Source organism: Aythya marila (assembly GCF_965140915.1).
Source record: "Aythya marila genome assembly, chromosome: 3".
Lineage (NCBI taxonomy): Eukaryota > Metazoa > Chordata > Aves > Anseriformes > Anatidae > Aythya > Aythya marila.
In genome coordinates, this window is record NC_139044.1 from 12,838,149 (window position 1) to 12,865,081 (window position 26,933).

General features: G+C 55.9%; 1 protein-coding gene across 3 annotated transcripts; it reads right to left on the reverse strand.

Annotated features, from left to right (window-relative positions):
* On the reverse strand, positions 1-25,743 carry LOC309876366 (cullin-9-like). Of its 3 annotated transcripts, XM_082756538.1 has the most exons (41): positions 25,617-25,743; positions 23,629-24,204; positions 22,795-22,949; positions 22,220-22,723; positions 18,706-18,844; positions 17,081-17,271; positions 16,606-17,011; positions 16,302-16,491; positions 16,007-16,214; positions 15,733-15,920; positions 15,448-15,656; positions 15,108-15,363; positions 14,884-14,989; positions 14,431-14,658; positions 14,247-14,337; positions 13,995-14,166; positions 13,810-13,915; positions 13,626-13,721; positions 13,353-13,528; positions 13,093-13,226; positions 12,847-13,023; positions 12,575-12,681; positions 12,308-12,490; positions 12,040-12,188; positions 11,735-11,951; positions 11,512-11,662; positions 11,278-11,414; positions 11,058-11,181; positions 10,573-10,775; positions 10,222-10,481; positions 9,780-10,143; positions 9,323-9,463; positions 6,362-6,526; positions 6,108-6,271; positions 5,117-5,210; positions 4,819-4,893; positions 4,288-4,398; positions 2,893-3,010; positions 2,191-2,324; positions 1,902-1,993; positions 1-934 (listed from the first exon to the last, which is right to left on the reverse strand). In XM_082756538.1, exons 2-41 carry the CDS (start codon positions 24,188-24,190, stop codon positions 730-732), a joined length of 7,488 nt encoding a protein of 2,495 aa, XP_082612664.1. In that variant the 5' UTR covers positions 24,191-24,204; positions 25,617-25,743; the 3' UTR covers positions 1-729. The 3 variants fall into 3 exon arrangements, with proteins under 3 accessions (XP_082612664.1, XP_082612663.1, XP_082612662.1); XM_082756537.1 differs by having other exon boundaries at positions 10,573-10,769; positions 11,512-11,951; XM_082756536.1 differs by having other exon boundaries at positions 11,512-11,951.
* Between the last annotated feature and the right edge of the window lie 1,190 nt (positions 25,744-26,933).

Sequence of the window (26,933 nt, forward strand, 5' to 3'; positions counted from 1 at the left end):
TAAACAGATTTTTTTTTTCAACCCTTGTTCTTCAGGGTTTTTGTTTTTGTTTTTTTTTTTGCAAAGATAAAGTGTAACCCAAACAAACTCTGTGTGTATATATATACGTGTGTGTGCATGCACGCATACATTTATACACTTAAACACAACCCTGCAAACTTCTGCCGCTCACAGCAGCCCTTCCTGCTTTATGGCAGAGAACTCCAACTGAACTAACAGAAAAAATAATGCACTGAGCTATGTCTGTCACTCTGGAGGGGACCCCATCAGCTGCAGATGGGAAGCTTTGGCTTGATTGTTAACACATTGCTTTTGCGGTATTTCTAGACGCTGGCTGGATTAGACAGCGTCACGCTAGGACACATGACACAGCACTTGGGAAGGGCAGTCCAAAGGACTGAACAGTCTTTTAACAGGTAACAAGCAGTCCTCACTTAGAAAAATCACAGTTCAGCTCCCAACTCAATTAGATGATTGTATCTAGGGCAGAAGTGGAGACGAGAAAGGGAAGGAGATGTCTTTCTGAGAGAGGTGACCACAGTAACACAGCCCGTCTGCCCAGAGCAATGGTTCTGCATATTAAGCACTAAGAAAGCAGCCCCCAAAGGAAATGTCTCTTCATTCTGCCTGAAAGCTCCATACTATCTTTGAGGAAAGACACTAAGACAAACTGGTCAAGACAGCCTGGAGGCAGAGATCCAGGCTGGCAGGCTGGGTGACAGCCCACCTCTAGTCATAGGCATCATCGTCATCAAAGTAGGAGTCACAGTCAAGGTTATCTGACTCATCATCGAACTGAAAGTTGTCTTCATCAAGGTCGTCATCATCATCATCATCATAGTCTTCCTGCCACTGCGGGTCATATTCCTCATCTTCATTCTCTTTTCCATCTTCGTCTGTGTTGGGGGACTCACAGAAGATGGTAGGTCTTGGCCTATTGAAGAGGAGAGCATCAGAGCAGAGCCCTTCCCATTCCCAGGCTGCAAGCCGGAACCATGACCCAGCCCCACACCACTCTCACCCTCCCCATTACCATCACCTCAGCAATCCCTGCCAAAGCCATGCTTTAGAGGCACAGCAGCCACGCAGGTACACCTAGGAGGTGATTCAATGGGCTCATCCAGGCACGCAGCACAGGGACTTGCCAGCAAGCCACCTGCAGACTGACCAACAAGCTGTCAGCAGCTCTGGTGTCTCAGCCTCCTTGGAAGAGACTGGAAACTCTGCCCTGAAACTGAATCTCTCTAGGCCCAGTTCTCATTCCTTCCTGCAACCTTCAGCACCCTGTTCAGCTCCTGTGTTGGTCACACTGGGACAGCAGCTGCCAGTTGTGTTCCTTGGTTTAAGCAGCATGTCACACTGGAATGGACTTTGTTTTAAATTCACCACCTTTCAATCACACTTCACACCTGCCAGCTCAGTACTTCAGCACATGGTCACAACAAACCACCCATTTCACCTCTCAATACACTATTTCACAGTTCTGTCACTTCTTCTCCATTGCCTTCCTAAAATAAGTGTCAGGCCCTTCTATCTCTCTCCATGTATGTTTTTCTTGCTGCTCTCATTCAGGCATCTCCTAGATCTTCAGTACACCTCTGAAGAAACAGCAGGTCCCTCTGCAGGAACCCAAGACAGTCCAGGTAGAGAATATCCATAAATGGGTCTGCCAACGATGGAGCTTTCTTGCCCATAGCCTCATGTTAAGTGCAGGTTTCACTGGGCTCCCTACACAGCTACGTTACTTACATTGTTATCTCACACCACAACACAGGATGCAAGAAATTAGTACCTTATTAATTCTTTTGTATTTCAGTGAGCACAGGAGAAAACTCTGGTCACCTGCTTTTCTTCTGCACTCACCGTCTTTCCTTACTACCCAACTAAGAACACTCACTCACCCTGTGCAGGCAGGGGCTGAAGAAGGCACGTTGGAGAGTTTCTCCTTATTCTCACTAGGATCTGTCGAAGTCTCAAGCCCAACACGGAAATCCTGCCAGTGTGGAAGAACAGGCAAAGGAAGGAGACAATAAGTGATCTGAAGTGTACTTTGTGCTGCAAATCCCCTCCCTGCAACCATACAAACAGCACCTCAGTCTGTACCCTCAGCTGATGGAGCCCCTTTCTAGGTTTGCCAAAATCAAACTAGACCAGAGCAAGATAAGCTGCCAACAAGCACGTGGACTTCACCTGTGTGGAGTGCCAGAGAATTGCAAAGAGACGCTCCTTGATCCGGTGCACCAACTCCAAACCAGTATTGAAATGCTCTGCTTTCAGGAGCTGAAGAGAGGAACTCAGGTCCTGGTACTGCAGCAGGGATTCCTCTGCAATTCAAGACCAACAATATTGCACTGCTTCCCATGCTCTTAAGCAGAAACCAAGTCCCTGAGCTCTGATTACCAAGCCAGTCACAGCTACTCAGGTCCCTGTCCTGGTTTCAGCTAGGAGAGAGTCAATCTTCCTCCTAGTAGCTGGTATGGTGCCATGTTTTGGATTTAGGATAAGAATAATGTTGATACCACGCTGATGTTTTAATTGTTGCAGAGCCCTGCTTACACTAAGCCAAGGACTTTTCAGCTTCTCACACTGTCCTGCCAGCAGGCTGGGGGTGCAGCAGGAGCTGGGAGGGGACAGACCCAGGCCAGCTGACCCAAAGTGGCCAAAGGGGTATTCCGTACCATCTGACATCATGCTGAGCAATTAATATTGCAGCTGAATTGCTCCAGTGGACTTCCCAGAAATGACATTGAGAAGATCAAAATAGGCTGGGGGATGTGAGAGATACCTGGTGGGTGCTGGGGTGTACGCTATTGCCCTACTACAGAGCTGCCATCCTTTGAACCAAACGTCAGAGGCTGCTAGTATTTACTTTGAAGAGACTGCTGGACTTACCCAGAAGGATCTGCAGAGCATTTGTGTGCAGCTCTAGGCTCTCAGTCTGCTGTTCAACAATATCTACACTCTCAGTCTCCTGGTTGTAATAGCTGTACACACAGGAGTAGGCCAGCACCTGGAACAGTACAGAACATGCTGTTAAGCATCCCCCTTCAGCTTCAGAGTGGGCAAGTAAAGAAGAAGAGAGCAGCACCAAACCCTTCCAGACTTCGGTGTATCAGTGGCTAAGAGAAGTCTGGCACATTTCTAGTCTGAGGTGACAGCCCAGTGAACCGTTATGTCAAGGGAAAGCAGTGCCAGAACACCGCTCGCAGAATTGGAAAAGAATGCGCAATTATTTTGTACTGAAGTCTGACATAACTGATTGTTCCCAGTTCGCAAACCATCACAAGAACACAGATTGCAGATGTATAACAAATGTAACTGAGCAGCAGGCAGGGTGTCAAAACAACCAGCACATGGAACCCACACATTGCCGGGCAGAGAACCGAGAGAAATGAACCTAAGGGAAAGCAGACGTGGTGCTTTGTAGCACCAAGAGCCCTGGACAAAGTAATTTCAATGACTGACAAACTCCTGTTACAGATGAACGATTCCCAAAGCCATCTAGGTACCCAGGAACAAGACCACTGTTTCCATTTACATAAATAAGGCCAGAAAAGGCAGCAGCAGCAAGCAACAGTGATGTCTATCCTGGTAAACACAGGGATTGCCACACTAAGAAGGCAAAACAGGGTCAGAAACCCTTGTTCCACGTGCCTCTTAAAATCAGGACTGCCTGCACAAACAAGGTATGTATTGTAAAGGCAACTCCCACCCCCTCCTTATGTTTTGGTGGAAAGAAAACATTGCAGGCCTATCCTACAGCAGGTTTACTGCACACATCCAGCAGCTGTACTGTAAATCCTTCATAACGTGGCCAGCAGGGCATGCAGTAAGTAACTCAGTGCTCCCAAAGCACCTATGGCTCATGAAGTGAAGTTAAGAAATTAAAATCATGAGCACCAAGAGCAACTTCCTGACTGTAGTACAGCTTCAGGAGAGCTTTCCAAAGGTAAGTGCCACCACTGGGGCATTTCAAACTGGAACGGACCAAAACAACTGTAAGAAAACACTTGTGCTGATTCCATGGTGTAAATTTGACCAGTGCTCCAATGCTTATGATCCAACTGTGAGGATCACAGCAGAGGGAGCCTAGCTGAGAGTGAGAATGCAGAAAGGCAAACACAAACTCCTCCCCTGTTCTGGTGCTACTGCTCCCCTCAAGGTTTTTCTGTCTCCCCCTTGTTGGAGTACAGCAAGCTCTTCCTAGTGGCATCTTATCACTTTAAGAAAGGCATAACTCACCAACTGAATTAAGCGTAAATTAATAAACCTGTTATCCAGTTTTACCTTCCGTGCCTGTTCCAGCACTTTGCAGGCATGAAGAACAAAGGTCAAAGTCCTAATTTTAGGCATCTCACTGATGGAAGAAACCCTGTTTCTTAGACTCGTGGCAAATTCCTGCAACAACCAGAAGATGGGAAAAAACAAATCAGTTTCAAGTTCCACAAAATCAAAAAGCCATCGCCTTCCACACAGATAACTACTGTGACATAGCTTCAATTTTTTACTGTAACTTAGCTCTAGGCAGATCTCAGCCTGAAGTTTTCTTTGCCATTGCTTCCAACTACTGCATCAGTCTGAGCAAGGGAACTCCAGAAGCTAGGTGTTCAGTCTCCACAACAGACTTGGCAGAGGAAAGCAGGCTGAGAACTGCCCCTTATGCCACATTAATGGTGACACGACCAGGCAGCCCTGCCTGGATCTGAAACCTGTTTCCCAGCTTCAGATGAAATGTATTGAGACGTAACAAACTGTCCTGCTCATCAGGGCTAAGGCAACAGTGTCAGTATCTGGAAGAAAAAAAAAAGGAGGCCTTACCCTCGCACGATGATGAAAGGTGCACCTCTCATTGTAATCCTGAAAACGTTTCTCCTGCCAGGCTGCTTTACTCACCTGAAAGGATAGACAGAAGCAACCTGTAACAACTTGTCTCAGGTGCCAGAATCGCCTGGAAATGGCTACCACACACAGAGACCTTGACAGTACTATCAAGATCTCCAGCAAGTGCACAAAGTAAAGGCCACAGCAAAGGGCACAAGCAGCGATCTTATCCCTCTGAGCGGCCAGGTGCATCTGAACACAAGCATGAACCACTAGGATACAGCAAACCACTCACCATAGCAGAACAGTTGTAATAATCCTTATGAGTTGGCCTCCAGGGCTTGAGGCAACGCCAGCAGAAGCCATGATTACACTTGGCACATGTCATACTGCATGGTAGGAGAAGAGCGATGAAAATCATTCAGTCCTAACAGCTGCCTGCAAACTGTTCCTCCCAGTGCTTCTCTACACCACAGGGCTGAAGCGTGTATCCTAGTCCTGCCCATTCTCTTAGTCCTCTGAACTTCCCTGCATGTAATTTTTAAAGCCCTGCTGGAAGACAGCGATGCTTAAGAGTCATCATGTCTCCAAAAATGAACCAGGAAAACCAGCAGCACAATCTCACAGTACCACCCTACCAAGAACTGGAAGAGTGAACTAAGCACTCCACAATTCAGGGCTAGATTCATGTGAAACCTCACCTCTTCCTTCAGTAATGCAGCACTCCACAGTGCAGAAAGGTGCTGTACGGCCGTAGGGCCACAAGCAACACACGGGAACAAATCACAGCTGGGCACCAAGGGCTGTGCCAGTGCAAGAAAAGAGCAAATTGCAACCTCAAAGCCCTGGCTTTGAAGCTGGAGGATGTGAAATGTTGCCACAGATCCAAGCCAACTCAAAACAGGCAATTGAAATAAACTGCTTAGAGTTGCAGAAGTAGGTGAGCATCAATAATAATAATAATAATAATAATAAATGGTGCTGAGATATCCATTCCCCTGGCTGTATCTCTGTATGTCTATAGGGGATTCTGAGAGCAGACAAGTGGTGGCTAAAAAGGTACTGCAAAATTAGTTTTGTTTCCATTATACAGCTACCAAGGGATTTAACTCTGAATGTTAGGAAGTACTTTGCTTCTCCTAGAAATTAAACACAATATTCGTTCCTCTAAAACTATAAAACAGACCTGCTATGATGCTAGTTCTTCAGCCAAAAGAAAGCCCAGTGGAGCTAACTGTGTCTCTGCCCCTTCCTGTCCCACGTACCCCACAAGAACGGATACTCACTGCAGACAGCCCTCGTTTTTCTCTATCTGAGCCTGGCAGCTTGGGCAATGCTTCGAAATGAGTTTAGCCAGGTGCTTGCTTTGTGCTTCGCTTGTCATTCCCTCGTAGTACCCATCGTCATCCACCCACTGAGACATGTGGCTGCAGCTAGCAGGATAATGGGCCTGAAAGAGAGGGGCAGTCAACCACACAGAAGCGGAACGGTGTGTGCCAACACCAAGGCAGTACTGCCTGTGACTCAGCTCAGCCCTCACCTCTGGGAAGTTGCAGTTGAAGCAGGATATCCAGGAGCACTTGGAACAGGCTGCCTCGTAACCAAGCCCATCTTTAAGGAGGATCTGATCGCAGCCCTGAGGGTTGGTGCACCACGTCAGGTTGGAGCAACATTCAACGTAGCCTCTGAGGAGGGCTTTTTCATACTGGAATGAGAAGACAAGAGAGGAGATTTAAGGCAGAGAATCTGTTTGGTTAGGCCTTTCGACTGGGGTCTGGTACCTCTGGGCTCTACATCCAACGCAACTGCTCATGATAAAACAACACTGAGTTAGTTTGCTCTTCCATTCCCTTTGTGTCTTTTCCCCACCCCTTATCTTATATCTGAAGGCTGTTTCATAGAATCGCAGAACACCTGAGACTGGAAAGCACTGCTGGAGATAAAAACTAATTTTTGTGGCCTTTTGTGCACTTGGTCTCATCATCCAGGTCATCAGTGAAGACATTAAACAATATTGGCCTCAGTATCAGCCTCTGGGTTACACCACTAGTGACTGGTTTCCAGCTGAGCTTTCTGTCTCTGATAATAACCCCTTGAGCTCAGCAGTTTAGCCAGTTATCAATCTCACCATCCACTTATCCAGCTTATGCTTCATTAGTTCTTCTATGAGGATGTTGTGGATGACAATGTAGAAAGCGTCACCTGTTGCTCTCCCCTCATCCACCAAGCCTGTCGTGTCACCACAGAAGGCTATGAGGAGTTTTTTCTTTTTTTTTTTTCTAAATTCCTCAGTAGAGTTTTGCTTAGTTACAGAATGTGCAAAGAGGAAGGAGACTTGCTTTGTTGAAGGCCTTTAGACAGACGTTGCTACAGAGGACAAGGCAAACTGGTCAGCAATAGGAGATCGCTCAGATGGGGACCCAGGAATGCAGCTATACTGCACAAGGTAACTGTGTTCTGCACTCAGCTACTCTTGTGAAAGGACTGTGCAAATGTGTGCAAAGCTGGAAGAAACTCAAAAGCAACTGTGTAGTTTTCACAGGCCTCCTATGGAGATTTCTGCATACATGGGAGAACTGCCCTAAAGCCACCGTGCACAGAAAGGACAATATAGGTCATAACAAACACCACAGAGAAAACGTGCAAGCCCTGAGCACTGAAGAGCACTTGCTCTTATTCATGTTTCTTCCATTTATTCTCTCTTGTCTGTTCCCTCTCTCAGTCAACCTAAATTACAGTGTCCTCTGACTGGCAGCAAGGATGTCAGCCTGTGTCAGTACGATGTGTGGTGGAGGCAGTCTCAACAAGGCCACATTACTCTTCTGAAAGAATCAATATCAGTGTCTGTTGTCATCCTGTTGACAGGAGATAGGATCATTTCTGCCCAGAAAACAGCATCCAGAGAGACAAATGAGTCTTTTGCTTTGGCAGACAGGACCAAATCACAGCTTTTACAGATGTAGAATTTCACACCTGACCTGCAGCTTTGTTCTGCCCTATTTTCTTGGTGAGATGAAAGAGAGAGAGGTGCAACTGCTGCAGCAGGTCTAAGGTTCCTGTTAGAACCTTAAGAGTTGCTCTCAGGCAGCCTAAAAGGAGGGGGAACAAGTGTCCAACAAAGGTCTGGAAGAAAACTAAGCAGGTACAATCAAGAAGTTACCAAGTACCACTGTGACACCAACCAAGAGATCATAGAGAAACCTTTGCACATGGTGAAGCTCATCCAGGTGTGAGCCTAAAGTTCACAGCAAGGAATCCCTGGGACCAGAACAGGAGATGGCATCTGAAAAGCAGATTCTCAAGGAACTTGAGGGAAACAAGTTTGAGAGAAAACCTCTCTCAGAAACATAACTGTCTGGGTTTATGTTTTGTGAACAGCATGAAAAGCTGAAACTTGAAGATTCTTGTATTAGCAAGAGTGCAGGCAGCAGGCAAGGGAAGGGATTTCTGACAGCTAATGGCTTTGATGACACAACTAGATGCAGGAGCATTTGGGCTTCCTAGTACAAGACAGACATTAGCAGACTAGAGAAAATGTAGTCAACATGATGGACTTGAGGTAGGCCATCAGGACAGTCAGAGGCTAGAGCACAGAACACATGAGGGGAGGCTGAGAGAGCTGGGTTTCCTCAGCCTGGAGAGAAGGCAGCAGAGGGCCCACTTACCACTGCCTAGAGCCACCTAAATAGAAGATGCAGAGAAGACTGAGCCCGGAGCAATATGTTTTAACTTCAGTGTCAGATCTTCACACGAGAAGCTGGCTATTTTGAGCACAGGGTTGGACCAGATTATTGCAACCTGAATTATTCTATGACTTTGTACATGTGATTCTGTGTTGAGGCACTCAAGCTCCAGTCATCCCACTTCTTGAGCAGAAAAGGAGACAGATAACATTTCAGTGAGAGCATCAGATCAACTTGTTAAAATTGGCTGCAATTTACGTTGAACTGCAAATTTTTTTTGATAAAATAGTCATAGCAACAAGGTATTAAAGCCTGCTCTGAGACAAGTGGGACCACAGGATTTGCAAAGCCAGTAAGAATTAAGTGCCCGTATACATAAACTAATTCCCTGAGCACTTCTTACAGAAAAGAAGATATAAAGGACACGTTGAAGGAAATGTTTTTCTGTAGCCTTGCCTGTTTTTGTTGCCAGCTTGCAGACTTGAAGGACAATAAAAAGAGAGCAGTCTTTATGCCTGCTGTTCTTTTCTCCTATGTAACTGTTCACACAGGATGCTCATACCAGTCACGCAACAGCCACAGCCCCACCACTAGGTGGGAAGGGGATTCAGCTCTAAGTGATAACTAAAAATTGGAAGAATGGGCAAAAAAAATAACACCTGCCTCAGAACAAGCAGCTCCTGCTGCCTCCGCCGACTGATGACTGTGTAAACCAGTCATAACTATGGGAAGGGGAAAAGCAGCAGCAAGATTAGCTGCTAGTGCTGACCAAAAGGGGACAAGGCTTAGACACCCGGTAGCCACCTTTTTTATTTCACCTTGGCTATAATCTCCTTGGAGGAAACAATGGAATAGATGAACGCTGTGGTGGGCTGTGCACGGCACTCGGAAATGGGACAGGTGCAGCTGAGGACCATGTTCTGTTCAATGCGAGTCGTGAGATACTCGTTCCAGCAGGGCTGTGCAAGCAGAAGAGAAGAGATGAGAGTTAAATGAGCTATACCAGTTGGGTCACACGAAGAAATCCCAGCCTCAGGAGCCCACCCCACCCAGCAGAGGGGGCACAGAACCATCTCTAAGTATGCAAAAGCACAAGACTGGAAACAGACTAATCAAGCGCCGAACTATCACAGCAAGCAAAGATATTAAGATAACAGAATGTATGAGCTCTGTGAAAATCACCTGATAACAGCTTCAGAGAAAGCACAGCTGCTTCAACTAGGCAGCAGCAATCCCCTGCCAAGTTACAGGAGCCAAAGACCCCAGGACCTTCACCTTGCAGCAGTAATGCATGCAGCAGAGGGACGGTGGCTTCTCAGTGGGACACAACTGGTTCACACAGACTGGGCAGTGGGTTCCCGGGCTTGGAGGGCGCTGGGCATCTTCCACTTCAAGCCCCGAGGCGATGAGCAGTGACCGACGGTCCTCCACGTAACAGTGGATGAGAAAATCCACATTCCACCTGCAGTGCATGAGGAGGTGCCGAGCAACATCCTCTGGGATGCTCAGAGTATCGTGGACCCGCTGTACGGTCTGATTCATGAGCAGCTTTGCCTCCTCCAGACTAAGCGTGTGCCCCATTGGCACCTGCAGCATTGCCAGGAGAAACTCCTCCGCTCTGTCTGTGCCAGAATTCGACCTGACATGGAGAAACGTGTCACATTTGCACAGGGTGGGGATGCACAACCCTCCGACCCCCGGTGACACGCAACCGTACCGATACGGGCAGTCCTGGCTGTCCTCATCCGGAGATGTGGCTGGTAGCTGCCTCTGGAAAACCATCTGGGCCTGGCCCCCGGGGGGTGTTGTGGGCTCATCGGGGACGTACTCCAGGACGTGGGGCCTCTCCTCCTGGCGCCGCAGGTAGCCCTGGTTCAGCAGGTGCAGCACGCAGGACAGCACGTCCACGCTGTGGCAGCAGAAGCTCGGGAACTGCAGCCCCGGCCCCAGCTCGCCCTTCTGGCAGGCAGCGAGCACCTACAGCAGCGAGGGAGCCGCCAGCTGCAGGGCAGCGCCCGGCACGGCCCCCGGGCAGCCCCTCGCCGCCCCCCGCCCGCAGCCTCCCTACCCTGAACACCAGGTTGTCGATGTGCAGCCGCCTCTCCGCCTTGAGGATGCGGCTGAGGAGGCAGCAGAGGACGTTCCTCTTCCTCTCCAGGGCGCCGCTCTCAGCCCTCTCTGCCCGCAGGTACCTCTGCCGGGGCAGCAGCCTCAGCTGGCGGCCGGAGGCTTGGGCCAGGGCCGCCCGGTTCAGCCGCAGGGCACCTGGAGCTAGCACCCGGCCCACGGTCAGCCGGGCCCCGAGCTGCTCCCTGCAGGAGCCCCAGGGACCGCTGCCGTCACCCCGAGCCCGGCCCCACGCAGACCCCACACCCTGCCACCCGCATGCCCACGAGCCCCCAGCCCCACACACCCCAAAGCCCAGCCCCAACCTCACCCCGGGACTCAGCCCCAGCAGCCAGGCTCCCCCCGAGCCCCTCCGCATCCCCCCGAGCCCCTCCACCCCCCCAGCACCCCCCCAGCACCCCCGAGGGTGCCCGGCCCCGCGCTCACCCCCCGGCGTGCAGCTCCGCAGCAGGACACCCTCGCCCTCGCCCTCGGTCAGCGGTGCCAGCGCCTGCTGCAGCAGCTCCGCAGGGAGCCCCGTGGCCTGCAGCAGGGACTCCACGGCCACCTCCTGCGGGAGGGCAGCAGCCGGGCGAGGACCTCAGCGCCCGGAGACCCCCGGCAGGGGGGCACAGCCCCACTTGGCCCCGCTCAACCCGGCTCCTACCTCGGCGCCGTTGAAGCGCAGCAGGACGAACATCTGCAGCGTGGACACGTGCAGGACGCAGTCTCCGAAGCGCAGCTCGGCACGGCCCAGCCACGTCCACTGCAGCCCCCGCGGCCTCGCGCCCGCCCAGCTCTGGCCTGCCGGGGGACACCAGCGCCAGCGCCAGGGCAGACAGCGCTGCCGGGCAGCCCCCAGCCCCAGCAGCCCCGGTGCCGGGCACCCCGTGGCACTCACTCTGCCCGCAGAAGGCGGCGAAGGCGCCCAGCGGGGAGCTCAGCGCGGCCGGGAAGAACCTCCCGGGCTCGGCCATGCGGCACAGCGGGGACACGGGCCAGCAGCGCGGGGACAGGGCCAGCACCGTCACCTCCGGAGCCTCCCCCGGCGCCTGCACACGGGGACACGGGGGCAGCTCGGGGCCCCGCGGGGAGCACGTTGGCCCCCAGCCGGCCCCGCTCACCTCGTGCTCGGGGCTCTCCACGCCCGGCTCCAGCAGCCGCTTGTCCCGCTCCTGCAGCTGGAAGAGGCGGAACTGCCGCTGCAGCTCCTCCGACTCGGCCAGGTCGCTCAGCATCTGCTGGGGGAAGCGGCGGGGGAAGCACAGCCCCAGCTGCTCCAGGACGGCCCCTTCCAGCCACGAGGGGCCCTGCGCCAGGAGCCGGTCCCCCAGGTACAGCCTGCCACAGCCACCGGCGCGTCAGGGCCACCGCCACCACCGCCACCCAGCCCGGCCTCGTCCCCAGCGCGTGGCCACGGCCACCTCACCGGTAGAAGTGCTCGAAGGTGTGGGCGAACTCCAGGCCGCTGAAGACGACGAAGGGCTCCAGCAGCTGCTGCAGCAGCCCCGTGCTGCCCGCGGCCCCGCCGAGCTCCTGGATCTTCCCGTCCAGGTAGCGGGCGAACCGCTCGCTCGCCTGCGGGGGGACGGGGACGGGTGTGCAGGGGGCGCCCCACGGCCCCGGGGTGGCCAGGACGTGGCCACCCTGGAGCTCGCCCGAGGCCCCGGAGCTGGAGCCACACCACCCGGACTCACGTGCAGGGCGGTGAGGAAGGGGAGCTGCAGCAGCGCCCCCGCGAAGCCCTGGCCCAGGGCGCCCAGGAAGGCAGCCTGCTGCCCGAAGAGCTCCTCCGTGGCGCCGCGCAGGCGCCGGTACAGCCCGCAGTACCGCTCCGCCACGTCTGGCGCCTGCCCCGCCGCCTGCAGGAACCGCTGCGCCTGGGGGCACGGCCCCGCCGGGCTCAGCACCCAGCCCCGGCCCGCTGCCCCCCGCCCCGGCCCCAGCCCCAGCCCCATCCCTACCTGCTGCTGCACCACGCCGCGCCAGCACTGCGCCATGCCCCGCAGCCCGCTCGGCGTCTGCGCCACCGCCCTGGGCAGCGCCTCCTTGTTGCTGCCCTCCTGCCCGCCTGCCGGGGCACAGCCGGGGCTCAGCTCCCCGCACACGGTGCCGGCAGCACGGCCACGGGGAGGCTCGGCCGCGAGCCCTCCTGTGCCCCAGGGCCCTCTGCAGGGCTCCCCACGGCTGCACCCCGGGGCTCGTGGCCCCCTCCCGAGGGCAGCCCCTGGCTCACCCGCCGCCCTCGCCTCCTCCGGCTCGGCGCCGCCGGGGTCCACGTGCACCAGGAGCTGGGTCAGGAGCCGCACGCAGGAGCCGAAGGCATCGCCGCGGGCCGGGGGGCGCTGGGCCGGCTCCCCGCTCCCCAGGTACTCGCTCAGCAGCCAGGCCAGGGGGCTGACGCCGCTGGGGTCTGCGGGGCCGCGGGGCTCAGGGCGGGCGCCCGGGGACGGGGCAGCGCGGGGAGGGGCGCGAGCGGTACCTGGGCTGGTGATGCTCTGCACCAGGGGGCTCACCAGGGCCTCCCAGCACGTCCTGCCCAAGGCCCGGGCCGCCTCGTCGTCGGGAAGGAAGCGCTCGGCGAAGTCCTGCTCGTGCCGCAGCGCCCGGTTCAGCCTGCAGCGGGACAGGGGAGAGGGGAGAGGGGGGCAGGACAGAGGAGAGGGGAACAGGAGAGGGTTCGGCACCCCGGCAGGACGCCCCCGGCCGCCCCAGGGCACCCCTGCTTCCCCGGCCCCTCACCTGCCGAAGAGCTGCAGCAGCCGCCCCCGGTCCCGGCGGATCTCCTGGCCCCAGGCGTGCGCCCGAGCGGCGCAGCAGAGGGAGGTCCGCCGGCACAGCTGCTCCTTGAAGACGGGCCAGAAGCTGGGCTTGGGCCCCAGCACCTCGATGCCGCGCACGCGCGTGTCGATGCCGCCCTGCGGGAGGGAGACAGCGAGAGAGAGAGAGCAAGAGAGAGAGCTCGGCCCCCAGCCCCTCGCCGCCAGCCCTGTGCCACTGGCCCCGGCCCCCCACCTGCTGGCAGCGCTTCACCCGGATCTGGATGAGGGGCCAGAAGCGCGGCGCGTTCCGCAGCAGCACCACCCGGCTGGCCGAGGGCGGCACGGTCACCTGCGGGCACACGGCGAGCCCTCAGCCAGCGGCACGGGGAGCGCCCGCGGCCCCGGCCAGCCCCCGGTGCCAGCCCCGGTGGACTCACGGCGCTGAGCTCCGTCCTGATGGCCGCGGGGCTGTCCCCCCCCAGCACCACCACGCGGGCCGGCATGTAGCTCGAGTCCTCGCTGGCCACCAGCATGCTCAGCTCCCTGCGTGGGGTCCGTGAGGCAGGGCTCGGGCAGAGCCCCAGATCCCTGCCCCCGGGACCCCCAGGACCCCCAGCCCTACCTGACCACCACCCCGCACTGCATGTGCAGGGTGATGAAGTGGGAGCCGGTGCTGCCGTTGGACTCCCAGTAGGTCTTGGGGTTCCCGTCCGTCAGCTTGCCGGCGCGGTGCAGGTTGGAGGAGACCTGCAGCTTCTCCCAGCACTTGTCCTCCCTCGCCTCCACGCTGGAGCCTGCGGGGAGGGCGCGCGGAGCCTCCAGCTGCCAGCCAGGCACAGCGGGCGCCGGGGCCCCGCTCCCTCCCCACGCTCACCTCGGCACAGCTTGCGCAGGAAGACGTCGAAGAAGGGGATGCTGATGGGCCGCTGGCTGCGGCGGTGCTCCTCGATCTGCCCCAGCGCCAGCTGCGGGACGGGGACGGGGACGGGGACGGGGACGGGGACGGGCGGTTACTGGGGGCAGGGCTCCCGGGGGGCTCCCCGGCTGCCCGGGCCCACCTGGATGCAGCCGGCCAAGATGCTGCCCGTCAGCGTCCTGTGCAGGCCGGCGAACTTCTCGCAGCCGCTCAGCAGCTGCAGCAGGGCTGGCGCCGTGGGCACGGCCAAGCTGTGCTTCTCCAGGGCTTTGTCCAGGGCCTCGTAGGTGCCCGCGCGGCACATGGCCACGGCGCAGTCCTTGCTGGCGGCGGCCAGGCGGTGCAGGAAGCCGACGACCTCCTGCACCGCCTGCGGAGGAGGCAGCCCTGAGCCGCCCGCCCGGCACCAGGAGCCCCCCAGCGCCGTGCCGCAGGGCCCCAGCCCCTCTCCCAAGGGACCCAGCTGCTGCTGGGCACGCAGCCACCGCCACGCGGCCGCTCCCGGGGCGTGCCACGAGGCCGGGCGGCTGCGGGCAGGGGCCCCGAGGCACCCCCGGCACAGCCAGCACAGCCGCCCCTCTCCAGGACCCCTCACCTCGCGGTCGCTGCTGTGGGCGCTCAGCAAGGACAAGCAGGGCTCCACGCACTCGTGCCAGGGCAGCGCGTCCTCCTGGAAGCCGTCCAGGAACTTGTTCAGGATCCTGAGCGAGGGACAGGGCCCCTCAGGACGCGGCACACAAAGCCAGCCCCGCTGCCCTGCTCCTGCTCCTCCTGCCGAGCCCGCAGGGGCCACGTCCTGCAGATCCCCTCACAGCCCACCTGAGGACCCGCAGCCCGATGCTCTTCTCGGCCCCCCGCAGCTCCAGGCTGCGCAGCAGCGCTCGGAAGCAGCGGCGCTCCTGCGGCCGCGGGGACGCCCGGCCGGAGGGCTCGGGCTCGGGCTCGGGCTCGGGGCCGGGGCCTCCGCCGCAGAGCTGCCGCTCCAGGGCCACCACCACGTCCTCGGGCAGCGCGCCGTCCCCCGGGCCGCCCGCGGGCGTCTGCGTGCCCCTGGCCTCCAGCAGGGCCTCGGCGCCTGCGGGACAGGGAGCGGGGACGTGGCGGGCCCGGCCCGGGCACCGTGGGGCCGCGGCGCGGGGAGGGGGCGCGGGGTCACTACCTGGGGTCTCGGGGCCCAGGGGCAGCCGGTGCTCCGCCAGGCGGTTGATGACGCCGAGGGCCAGCAGCGTGGTGGGGCCCTGCCCATCCCGCCAGCAGCTCTGCAGCACCGCGGGCAGCTCGCCGCTCACCAGCTGCTCCGCCAGGCCCCGGTGCCCGTCCACCAGCATCCTCAGCACCAGCAAGCCGTTCCGCACGCCCGAGGCGCCCCTGCGGGGACAGGCACGACGTGGCAGTGCCCCTGGTCCCCGACACCCACCCCGGCCCCACACCCTGCTTCCCGTACCCGGGGACGCCCCGCATGGCGCGCACGGCGGCGGGGATGGCGCTCAGCAGGCCCGGCGAGCCCTCGCCGCCGGCGGAGCCGATGCTGGCGAAGACCTCCCGCAGCAGCTGCGCGTCGCCGTGGCTCAGGGCCGAGGGCGTCCCCGCGGCGCCTCCGGGCTCGCCGGCTCCCACCAGCGCCTTCAGGGCCTGCGGGGCCCGGGGCGGCTCAGGGGCTGCGGGCGCCTCCGCCGGCCCGGCCCCGCCGCCCGCGGCGCCCCGCGGCCGCTCCTCACCGCCAGGCCCGCCTGCTGCACCAGGGCGGAGGCGGCGTGCTGCCGCATGCAGCCCAGCACGGCCCACACGCCGCCCTCCGTGGCGAAGGGCACGCGCCAGGCGCGCCTCTCCAGCAGCAGGGCCACCAGCCGCAGCGCCAGCGCCGCCGGGCGCTTCTCGGCCGCCTGGGCGCTCAGCAGCTCCACCGCCGCCCTCACCAGCTTCTCCCTGCGCGCAGAGGCCGCTCAGGAGGGGCTCGGCGCCCTGCCCTCGGCCACCCTGCCCTGCCCTGCCCGTGCCGGGCTCCCCTCGCACCTGGTGCCCTCGCCGCCCGGCTGCTGCTGCTCTGGCTCCGGCTCCGGCTCCTGCTGCAGGACCCTCACCATGTGCTGCAGCCCGGCCACGCGCAGCTCCGCCTCGCAGCCGCCGCTCCGGATCGCCTCCATCACACGCGCCACCTCGGCCAGCGAGCCCCTGCCGCGAACCCCCTCGCAGCTGCCCCACGCTGCCGGGGGAGGCCGGGCCGTCAGGGCGGCAGCAGCGCCCGCAGCCGCTCACGGGGCGCCTGCAGCCCCGTGCGGGTTCTTGCACCCTGTGCCCGTGCCCCCCGGGGCGTCACCTCCACTCTCCACCGCCTCCGGGAGGCGCAGCCCTTCCCTCTCCAGCAGCTCTCCGAACAGCTGGGAATCCGACTTGAGCTCCGTGCAGACGCCGTCCTCGTCCTCGTCCCTCGCTGCCTCGTCCCTCGCTGCCTCGTCCTTTGCTTCCTTGTCCCTCGCTGCCTCGTCCCTCGCAGCACCAGGCCCAGCGCTCCCGCATCCAGCACCCTCCGAGGGCACCTCGGGGCTGCCCCCGCCGTCCCGCTCGGCCCCCCTGCCCGGCCAGTACTTGCCGTAGACGCGGGAGCCGCGCAGGTGGCTGCAGGCACTGCCCCGGCTCCGCTCCTCCAAGACCCGCAGCACCTCCTGGGCCAGCCCCGCGGGCACCGGCAGCTGGATCAGGGCCTCCTCGTCCAGCCCCGGCAGCTGCACAGACGGGGCCACGTCAGCCCCCGCACGGGTCCCCGCTGCCCACCCTCGCCCCTCGGCCCCCACCTGCGCTGCCCGCTGCCGCTGGAGCAGGCGGGCGATCTCCTCCTGCTCCTGCGCTTCCAGCTGCCTCACGAAGAAGAGCAGCTCCCACCACTCGGCGCGGCTCAGCGTCCCCGCGGCCTGGCTCGGCTGCTCCCCCAGGTAGGGCGGGGAGTACAGCCCCCCCAGGGGCTTGGGGCAGAACGGCTGCGCCCCTGCAGGGCGGCAGAGCCAGGGGAGGCGGCGTCAGCTCCGCCAGCTGCCCCGCTGCTGCGCGCCCCTTGCTGCCACACACAGCTCCCGTGCAGGTCCCCTCTGCCCCCAGCCTTTCAAGAGGTTGGAAGTGAATGCTGCCTGCAGCTTCTCTCTTTTCCCAATGCCCCTTGGTGGCAAACAGGGCAAGTACTCATAGGCAAAAGCAAAAGGAGACCACGTATCCATCAAGCTCCTTTCAGCTAATGCAACCAAAACAAAGTCAGGGACATCAAATTCGTTATTAGGCCAGACTTTCACTGCACGGTTTAGAAAAGCTAGATCAACACTTGCTGCTATCTGCCAAGCAACAGCTTGCAAGTGCAAGCTAGGAGACATTCAGTGCTGCAGGGCCCAACAGAAGAGGCTCAAACTCACTCCAAAAGGCTAAGAACAACTACAAACGGGGCTGATTACCAACAGTCAGCCAACAGAAGCTAATTTATCTGAGTGTCAAGACCCACAGCTGAAAGCTTTTTCAATTCCACTTCTGTTGGGATATGATGACTGCGAAGATTTTTACACAGAAGTGACATAGAGCTCATACTTCTATCAAAGTCGGAGCAATTGCGGAAAAAAAGGCAAACTAACCAAGTTCATTTTAATTTGGCCAGTTTGAACTGACATGCAGTTAAGTCTTTAGTTTCGAGAGCCAGAAGCCTATAAAGAAGCCGTCTTTTCAACTGGCTGTGAGAACATTTTGAAAGTGGATAATTAGCTTCTGATCTCATGCATATTTCATTTCTTGCGGAGGTTAAATCCAAACCACTTGCCTGCCCAAAGGATGTCCTACAAGATCAAGGGCTTGATGAATGAGTTACTTCATCAAGTTCCCCAGCCAGAGTCACGTCAGATGCTGAGCAAAGAAGGGGTACCTGAAGTCTAGATTTTTCCCTTTTATCTTCACCCACTGCAAGGGCAAAAATCAAAGGATGCCACTTCTAGGAGATTTTGCAGATATCTTATGAAAACAGTGTTTCCAAACCTTTTCCAAAGCTGAGTGGCATGAAGTTAAGCAAATTGTTGGCATGTTAATGCTTTTAAATAAGTGAATCTGTGGGTTCCTAAGGCAGCTTCACCTTGGAGATTCTACATTCTCATTTTGGCAGTTTGTTTAGCTAATCATAACATACATTTTTTGACAGTCACAGTTTAAACCCTGCTTTATGCTCTATGTTGTATCATGACAGAAGTCTAGGATTCAAAAATACTTCATGTACTCACGAGGCATGTGATTACTTAAGCAGCTCTGCACAGTCATACAAACTAAATGATGACAATGCCTGCTAAATCCAGCCTGCTAAAGAAAAATACGCCTAGCCTTATAAAGTTCACCACTGAAAAATACGCCACGGCAGAAGCAAAGAGATGATGCAGTCACACACGCAGCACCTCACCTTTGTCTAGATTGAAGCTCTCTATCAGGCTGTATTCTTTCTCCTGCCCAGCAGGGTCATCCCACTGGTCTCCGAAGCCAATAATCTCCAACATGTGCCAGTGCATCCAGTAGGTCCGACCTGTTGACTGCCACAAAACCTGTGGGTGAAAGAGATCTTGGTGATGAGACTCGCCCACTCATTCAATCCCCGTGCTACGTTTGTTCTCCCGTTTCCCAAATGCATGGAAATAGCAAGCACCGTTGAAACAGAACACCACCTAATTCATATTAGGCTTTACCACACGAATTTTTAAGCCTACCATCTTTCTTAACTTGTTCCCCTGATTACACCTGGTTCTTTATTTAAAAAAAAATAAAAAGCTATCAGCTCTGACTACAACCACTTGTCTACAAACCTCATCTAGCACAGCAGCAGTACGCTAGGACAGAAGGGCATCTGGTTAAGCGTTCCCATCCAAAAGTACCCAGCAGCTGAACCCAACCTTTTTCCTGGTAAAGGAAAAAGTTCACCACCACTACCTAGAGGCAGGTGAGCCACACTTAAAGGGTCTTGTGGCACAAACCACTTGGTGCACATGAACGTAAAGAAAACTGTTTTTCCTGCTCTGACTTTATCTTCTATCAGTTATCCTTTTATCACCCTCGTCACTCACCAGCCTTCTCAGAAGGGTTTTGGGGTCATGATGAGCAGGTCTCAAAGAGGACAGTTGTTTCCTGTGCTTTGTTCAACTGCCTCTCAAAATCCCTCCTGGCTTCCTGTTTTACGTTCATCTTAGTGAGCAGAAGGAGGACCCAGAGACAGCAAGTACAACATATCAATAACTTAAATCGATGATAGAAAAACATAGAGGCTGCCCAACTCACTGAGCTCTTTCAGAGTTACACCTTTGCTACCAGGACCCCACTGTGCTGGAAAGTCAGAGTTAAGATGCTGAGAAACTTCAAGAAAGCACCAGATGGAAAGAAATTGAGTTAAACCAATTGAGAGGAGATACAAGACACAACGCTTGACACACTGGCCCCAATTGATAACACATACAAGTTTGCATTTTGCACAGAAAAGACTGACAGCAAACAACCAGGAGAGTGTTTTGTTTGAATTTTATGTAAACACAAGAGCAAGTAAAGCAAACTGACAGTGAGCAGAGGGGCACAAATTTGGAAGTTGCCACAACTGAGAAAGAAGAAAAAAATTCACTTTGGAGGACAGATGAAAGACATGCCAAATAATCTGCCAGAAGACGCAGCTGGGAAGCAGGAAGGATTTAAGTTGTTCAGTGATGTTTTCAAGTCATCAATGAACACTGAAGCTAGTGCCTATGATTTGAGGGAAAAATGGTGAGAAAAAAAAAATCACTGGGACAGCTCTGCTATTTTGACTTCAGCAGTACATAAAACTTTAAAGCACATTTTAGTGGGAAGAACAACAAAAGGTGTTCAAGATAAACAACAAATTTGAAGTAACAGATAAACCTGCTTCAAGCTTCATTTCTTACGAGAATGGATTATGGAGGGGAAAGAATGGGACTGGAAGGCAGTGCAAAGAATACTGTCAAGCCATATTTGCCCAGCACACGCTGTCCTAACAGTTACACTCCCCCCATACAAGCACGTGCTTGTCATAACCTGCACCACGCAAGCAGGTAAGGCTGGAAACACTTTTTTTTTTTTTTGCACTTGTACGTTTCCAAGCATTTTAAGCCACTTGTTTAAATTGCAGCTGCAAGAAGTTCTCCAAAGCTAGGTGGCAGCTGATGAGCCTGTACCAATGATAGTAAGTTACAGTTACCAAAAGATGACTGGAAAAGTTAATTCTAATCAGCTCTCAGTGATTAAACAGATGAATATCAGTAGGAGCAAGCAGTCTGCACCTGGCTGAGGGGTAAAAAAATATTGCACTATTTCCCTCTGCACAAGAAAGCAAAGAGAGGCGATACGAGAAAGGAAATAAGCCAGTGCACAGGGGGGTTTGTTGGCTAATTTTTATTTAACTGTAAATGACAACAATCGCTTTACACAAAATAAAACAGGCCATGGACTTGCGTCCAAGAAGGCCAGAGAATCTTGTATTTAACAAAAGGAGATGGCCTTCACATATGCAGAAGGTAACCTCAAATTCTCTACCTTCTCTCTGGAAAGGTCAGTAATAAACTTTAGTTACTGCAAGAGAGACTTGGAAAGAGCATTAGGAAGTTGTTTGTTTCTACTGATACCAGAATGAGGCTTTTAAATTGATTTATGAGCATCAGCAACACACAACTTTGTGCCCAGCGTGGCAATCAATTGCATCTCTAGCTGTAGCGTTTGGGAAGCTTGTGAGAAACTGAGCTGTGTTTTTGCAGTGGAGAACTAATTTTCTGTACTCAAAGGTAGCTGTGTAGTCATAACAAGGAGAAATGCTAAGTAGATAAGTGGACAGTAGAAGGCCTCACTGTTCCAAAATAAGGTGGAAGCTGGAGAAAAACAGGATGAGCAGTGTGGGACCAGTAAAAAAAAAAAAAAAAAAAAAAAAAAAAAAAAAAAATCACAGGTTCTCAAAACATAAGAAAGGGGAAAAAAAGGGAAAAGGGAGAAATTAAGGGGTTGAAAAAAAAAGAAAGATTGTACATATGTGACATATGTGATACAGAGGAGCATCGAGTAGCTTGTGAACCCGTAGTACTCAGGCAATGAGCAAACAGGGGAGGTGATAGGTGATCAGGGGTCGGGTAATAGGGAATAAAAGGTGATGGTTCATTTACTATAATGCACTCCTAACTGGCAGGACTCCTGCCATTGCAATCACGAATAAAATAGCTTCACAGAAGATCCTGTCTGAAGAAAATTATTTGCGATTTCTCTCACAAGCTCAAAGACATGTCCAAAGTGCAAGAACAGCTGACATCCCGCAGAAATAACCACACTGGCGTGGCGCACAGAGCCCCTCAGCTCCTCGCCCCATAGTCACAACAAAATCCCAGCCCTCGCTGAACATGCCCAGCCTTCGGGACTGAGAAGTCACAAGAAAAAGGCCTAAGCTGGAGCAAACACCTTCCTGCGCCCACAAAAAGGCTGGAGCAGCATTCAAATGCCACCCCAAGCATTTGAGAGGGCCAAGCCCTCTCCTCCTCATCATACATTGAGGCCTTTTCCCTGACCTCTGGCAGACTGCAAACACATAGCGCTAAGGGCTCTTGTTGCTACAAGTTCCTACCTAAGGTCTCCTCATCCAAAGGGCATTTCTAAGGGGAAACTGACCCCGACACATGCTCACAGATCAAAAGAAAGAGCTAAGCAGGGTGCACCCAACCCCTTGGGACCAACAGTGTCACATCCCAAGTAAGACTGCTCACACACCAGCACCTCTTGCTGTGCCAGCTAGCCTGTTCCCAAACTGCCCCCAAGATCAAATCAGGACAGCTGTAGCCAAAGCCCCAAATTATGATATAACATGAACACGTCATTAGGAAGCCACCCGTCACCCGTCAGTCCCCTCTGCCACCCCAGCCCGACTGCTTCCACCAGCGACCTACCTGCGCTGTGTGCATCCTGTCGGTGCTGTGCAGGAACTCGCCTTCATCCCCAGCTCGAACCTCACCGCAGTCCTCCAGCAGGCGCACCCGCATGCCGGGCACCAGGTTCGCCTGCACGTACTCCACGTAGCTGCTGCGGTCAGCAAAGTCTGACAGGGTCAGGAAGGCAGCACCCTGCTTTTTCTGGGCACCGCGGTTAGGAGACAGCACAGGCACTGGGGCAGCAAAGCAGGCCGGGGTTTTGGGCTGGAAGATGGAGCGGGCGGTGGGAGGCTTCGTCTCCTGCCGGGCCGGCGGCTCTGGCTCGTGGCTGTGCTCCCAGCCCATGGCACGCAGCAGCTCCACGATGAGGCCGGCCATCGCCATGCTGAACTCAAACTCCTGCTTCACGCGGCTGCTCTCCGGCTGCTCCCCTCCCTGCTCCTCGCCGCTGCCGAGCTCCTCCAGGAGGGAGGTGACGCGCAGGTAGCGCTTCACCAGGGCGAACAGCTGCTTCCCGGGGATCTGCAACGGGCAGGGCCCTCAGGGGATGCCTGGCTCGGCACCTCCACCCCGAAACCGGGCTCCCCCCCTACCTGGGGAAGGTGGATGCCCTCAAAGGACATGCAGTGCTCTTCTGAGGACATCATCTCAGCAAACAGCTCCAGCAAGGTGTAGCGGCTGTCGAAGTCCATGTGCTGCTCGACGCCGTCCTGCTGGCTCAGGGACAGCAGAATGTAAGACCGGCTTCCTGCAACAACAGAAACCCTTCAGGCACCCCTCACACTGCCCTTCCTGCACCGGATTTTGGCAGGCAAGCCATAGCTTTGCTCGCTGGCATAACCTAGAACCCTACTCTCTCCTTTGACCTGGGCTGGCAATGATTTGCTCCGCCGAATAACCTTGCATTCCTGCACCCCAAGAGTGGTGGGATTCCCCCAAAATGGTGACCCCAAACAACAGACTCCAGAACAGGGTTCCAAATAAGAAAAAGTCAACTTTTACCATGAGCCGGTTCCCCATCAACCCCATGCAAGCATGAACTCAGGCACTAGCGTAGTCCCAACGCTGGGAAAAAAAAGCAAGAAAACGTTGAAGAGAATAGTGAGGCCTGTAGCTTGTGTAGTCTTTCTACAGCTTGTGTAGTCTTTTAGCTGCAAGAAAGAGACAGGTAGCCTTGAGCTAGCAGAAGCAAGGAAGGTAAGGGATAAAAGGCAAAAAACAAGAAGGATGCTCTGCCAAGCCCCTTGGCACAAGTCCTCCTAACAGTTAATCCGCATCGCAGCCGGGGAACCTGTCAGGAAAAATGGAGCTCCCAGCTCCCAGAGCATCCTAAACGCAACCGAGCAGCAGCTTGGGAAGCTGCAGGCTGACCTCCCTATCCATCCAGCAAGCCCCACGGCACCCTGCTTCCCTCCCAGCCCCCCGACCTGCGTCGTGCGAAGCCAGGGCCCTCAGCATCTTGCCGGCGCTGCGGCAGATCCGCTTGTCCTTGTGGCACAGCATCCTCGCCAGCAGCTCGAGGGCTCCCGTCTCCCTGAAGGCGCCCGCCAGCGAGCCGATGCCGGCGTAGGCGCTCAGCACGTGGACGGTGTCCAGCACGGAGGCGGCCCCGGCGCCGCCCAGCTGCCGGCCGGCTCGCCGCACCAGGCTCCCGACGTCGGCCTCCATCTCCCGCAGCGAGGCTTCGTCCGGGCCGGCCGCCCTCTCCTCCTCCTCCTCCTCCTCCTCCTCCCCGGCCCGCGGCCCCGCCGGCTTCCCCTCGCCCAGCAGCGCCGGGCAGCTGGCGCACGCCTCCTCCGCGGACATCCACAGCGACACGCTCCCGGCGTCGGGCCCCGCCGAGGACTCCGAGCGCACCAGGCTCCAGCGCACCAGGTACTGCGGCTGCCCGTCCTGGCCTCGCCGCTGCCGCAGCAGCTCCCGCGGGCAGGCCTGCAGCTCGGGGCCCAGCGGCACCACCAGGCCGCCACCGCGCATCTCGTTCACCATGGCGGGGGACGAGGCTGCGGAGACACAGGGGAAGGAGGAGCAGAGCGTCACCCCGGAGCTACCTGCGAGGGAAGGAGCGGGCAGGCAGCTCAGCTCCTCACCAGCCTTGCTGCGATCCCTTGTTGTGATCCTGCACCCAGGATACAGCTGGGCAGGGAACCCAGAATCCCACATCCCTACTCTAAGAAAATTGCCTGTTTCCTAGACTAGCATTACTGGGGCACACCGAAAGAGGCTCTCCTCACAAAACCCCAGAGGAAAAAGAGGCCCGTTCAGCTAGAACTAGAGCACAGCTGGGATCTTTTTTGTAATAAAAGGACCAAGTTATTCTCCTCTGCTTTGTGACAGTGCTTAGATGCTGCACCATGAGCCAAAAAATGTTTTCTCTAGCTGTGTTTGTACAGTGTACAAAGGCTTTCCCTACCCCCAAGAGATTCACACAGAGTAAAACAGTTCTCTATGCAGCATTATTTTCTTTGATAACTTCACCCAGTCTCCACGTGTCAGCATATAGCGTAAAAAAATAAAAAATAAAATTAAAACAACTCTTTAGAGCAGAGCTATCAGAAAGGGCCCAGAAGGATTCACAGCTAGGCGGGGAAGAATTTGGATTTAGGGCACCTGAAGAAGTGGCTGTAACGTGCAGGACGGATGAGGCAGACTGGAACCTATCATAGAAGCATTAAGGTTGGAAAAGCCCTAAAAGATCATCTGGCCCAGCCACCCCCCTACCACCAGTGTCACCCACAAACCCATGTCCCCAAGCACCACATCCAGCCTTTCCCTGAACACCCCCGGGGACCGTGACCCCACCACCCCCCTGGGCAACCCGTCCCAGTGCCTGACTGCTCTTTGACAGCCCACAGCTGAGCTCTCAGAGTGCTGAGACACATAAATTTCTCCCGTAAATTTCAGAGATGGGTCAAACACGCACGCCAGCTGCAACGCCAGCACCTGGCAAGCTGCTTCGGGAGCACAGCCTGGCAAAACCTGTGTGCAGCCATCCCATCCCATCCTGTCCCATTCCCATATCCCATCCCGTCCTATTCCCATATCCCATCCCATCCCCATATCCCATCCCATCCCCATATCCCATCCCGTTCCCATATCCCATCCCATCCCATTCCCATATCCCATCCCATTCCCATATCCCACCTCATCCCATTCCCATATCCCATCCCATTCCCATCCCATCCTATTCCCATATCTTATCCCATCCTGTCCCACTCCCATATCCCATCCCATTCCCCTATCCCACCCCACACCACCGCATCCCTAAGCCAGAACACCTCCCCACACCCCACCCACGCCGTGCACCCCAGCCCGGCTCCCCTCACCCCATCCCACCTCGGAAAACCCAGGATTTCTCCCAAACCACCCCAAAATCCCCCAGCAACGCCCGCTCAACCGCCGGGCCCCCGCTCACCTCCGCCCGCCCCCAGCACGGGGGACGAGGTTCCCCCAGCCCCGTTTGACCCCGTTTGGGGCCAAACACCACCCTCCCGGGGCTCGGCCCTACAGCTGGGCGAGGGGCAGGGCTCCGGGGCCACCAAACGCCGCCCGCCCCTTTCCGCGTCCCGCAGCGGGGCCGGGCCGGGGGAAGGCGCCTGCGCTGCGCCGCCGAGGCGGGGCGGTGGCACGGGGAGCCAGCGGCCCCCGGTGGCCAACGGGGCTCGGTGGGGCTGGGGTCGGGGGCTGCCCCCTGCAGCACTCGGTGGCCCTACACCGGGCCTGGAGTTCCCCAGGTCCTCCTTGAAATAGGAGTGACAGTGTTCAGGCGCTTCCAGTCACCACAAATGACCAAATTGGTGCCCGTGGACTTCCATAACTTTCAGTTAAAAACATTCAGTTTTTCATTATTTCCAGTTTTATTCAGTATTCCCTGACCCTATCCTCTTCCACCAAAAGCACATCCTCTTTGTTCCACCTTTCCTCCTGGTCTCTGGGACCCAGGATTCCCAAAGGCCTGGATGCAGTAGGAACAGGGTTTCCATCTAGCTCCCCTGTTAACATGTCTTAATTACAAATAGCCATTAAAATTAAAAGCTAAAATGGACGAGTTTGCTTTCTTACTTGATCCTGGATGTTATATATGGAGTGGTAATTCGTGTCGAGAAAACGGTTGATATTAATAAAGAAGGCAGAGATTTGGGAATGTGGCCATGGGGGTCTGAAGCCCCGTGGTTGAAATAACATTAGACTCTTAATGATGAGGCCATCAGGAATATAAAAGAGTTTAGAGGGAACAAAGAAGGGTGATTCAGGAGACTCCATGCAGTCTCCGGTCTCTTGTTCTCCAGCCATTAAGGCATGGAAGTTTCTGGGTGTTTGCTGTTGTTATATGCAAAGTTGTTTGACCAATGAAAAGTTGTTTGGAAAAGAACTGCTGTGGAGAGAAGGGTATAAGAGGGGAAACTGCCCTCAAGATACAAAAGGCAACACGATGTGATGAAGTTATGGCATCAATAAAGAAGCAGGAAAAAGGAGTGAAGAGGAACAGGCTGGCAGAATGGAGACCAGGACAGGAGCAGGCACATTGATTGCCTCATGAAGATAGGTTCGGCCAGACTCAGCAAACTGCTCAGAGAAGCTCGTACAGAAAGTCTCTGGAAATGGTGCACTGGAGCTAGAGAGAAGCTCGAGCTGAGAGAAGCAGACCCGTGCACACAACTGCCCTTCACTGGTCAGCAGTTGCGCATTATGGGGAATCACACGTCCTTAGGAACAAAGACTGTCCTGGTAA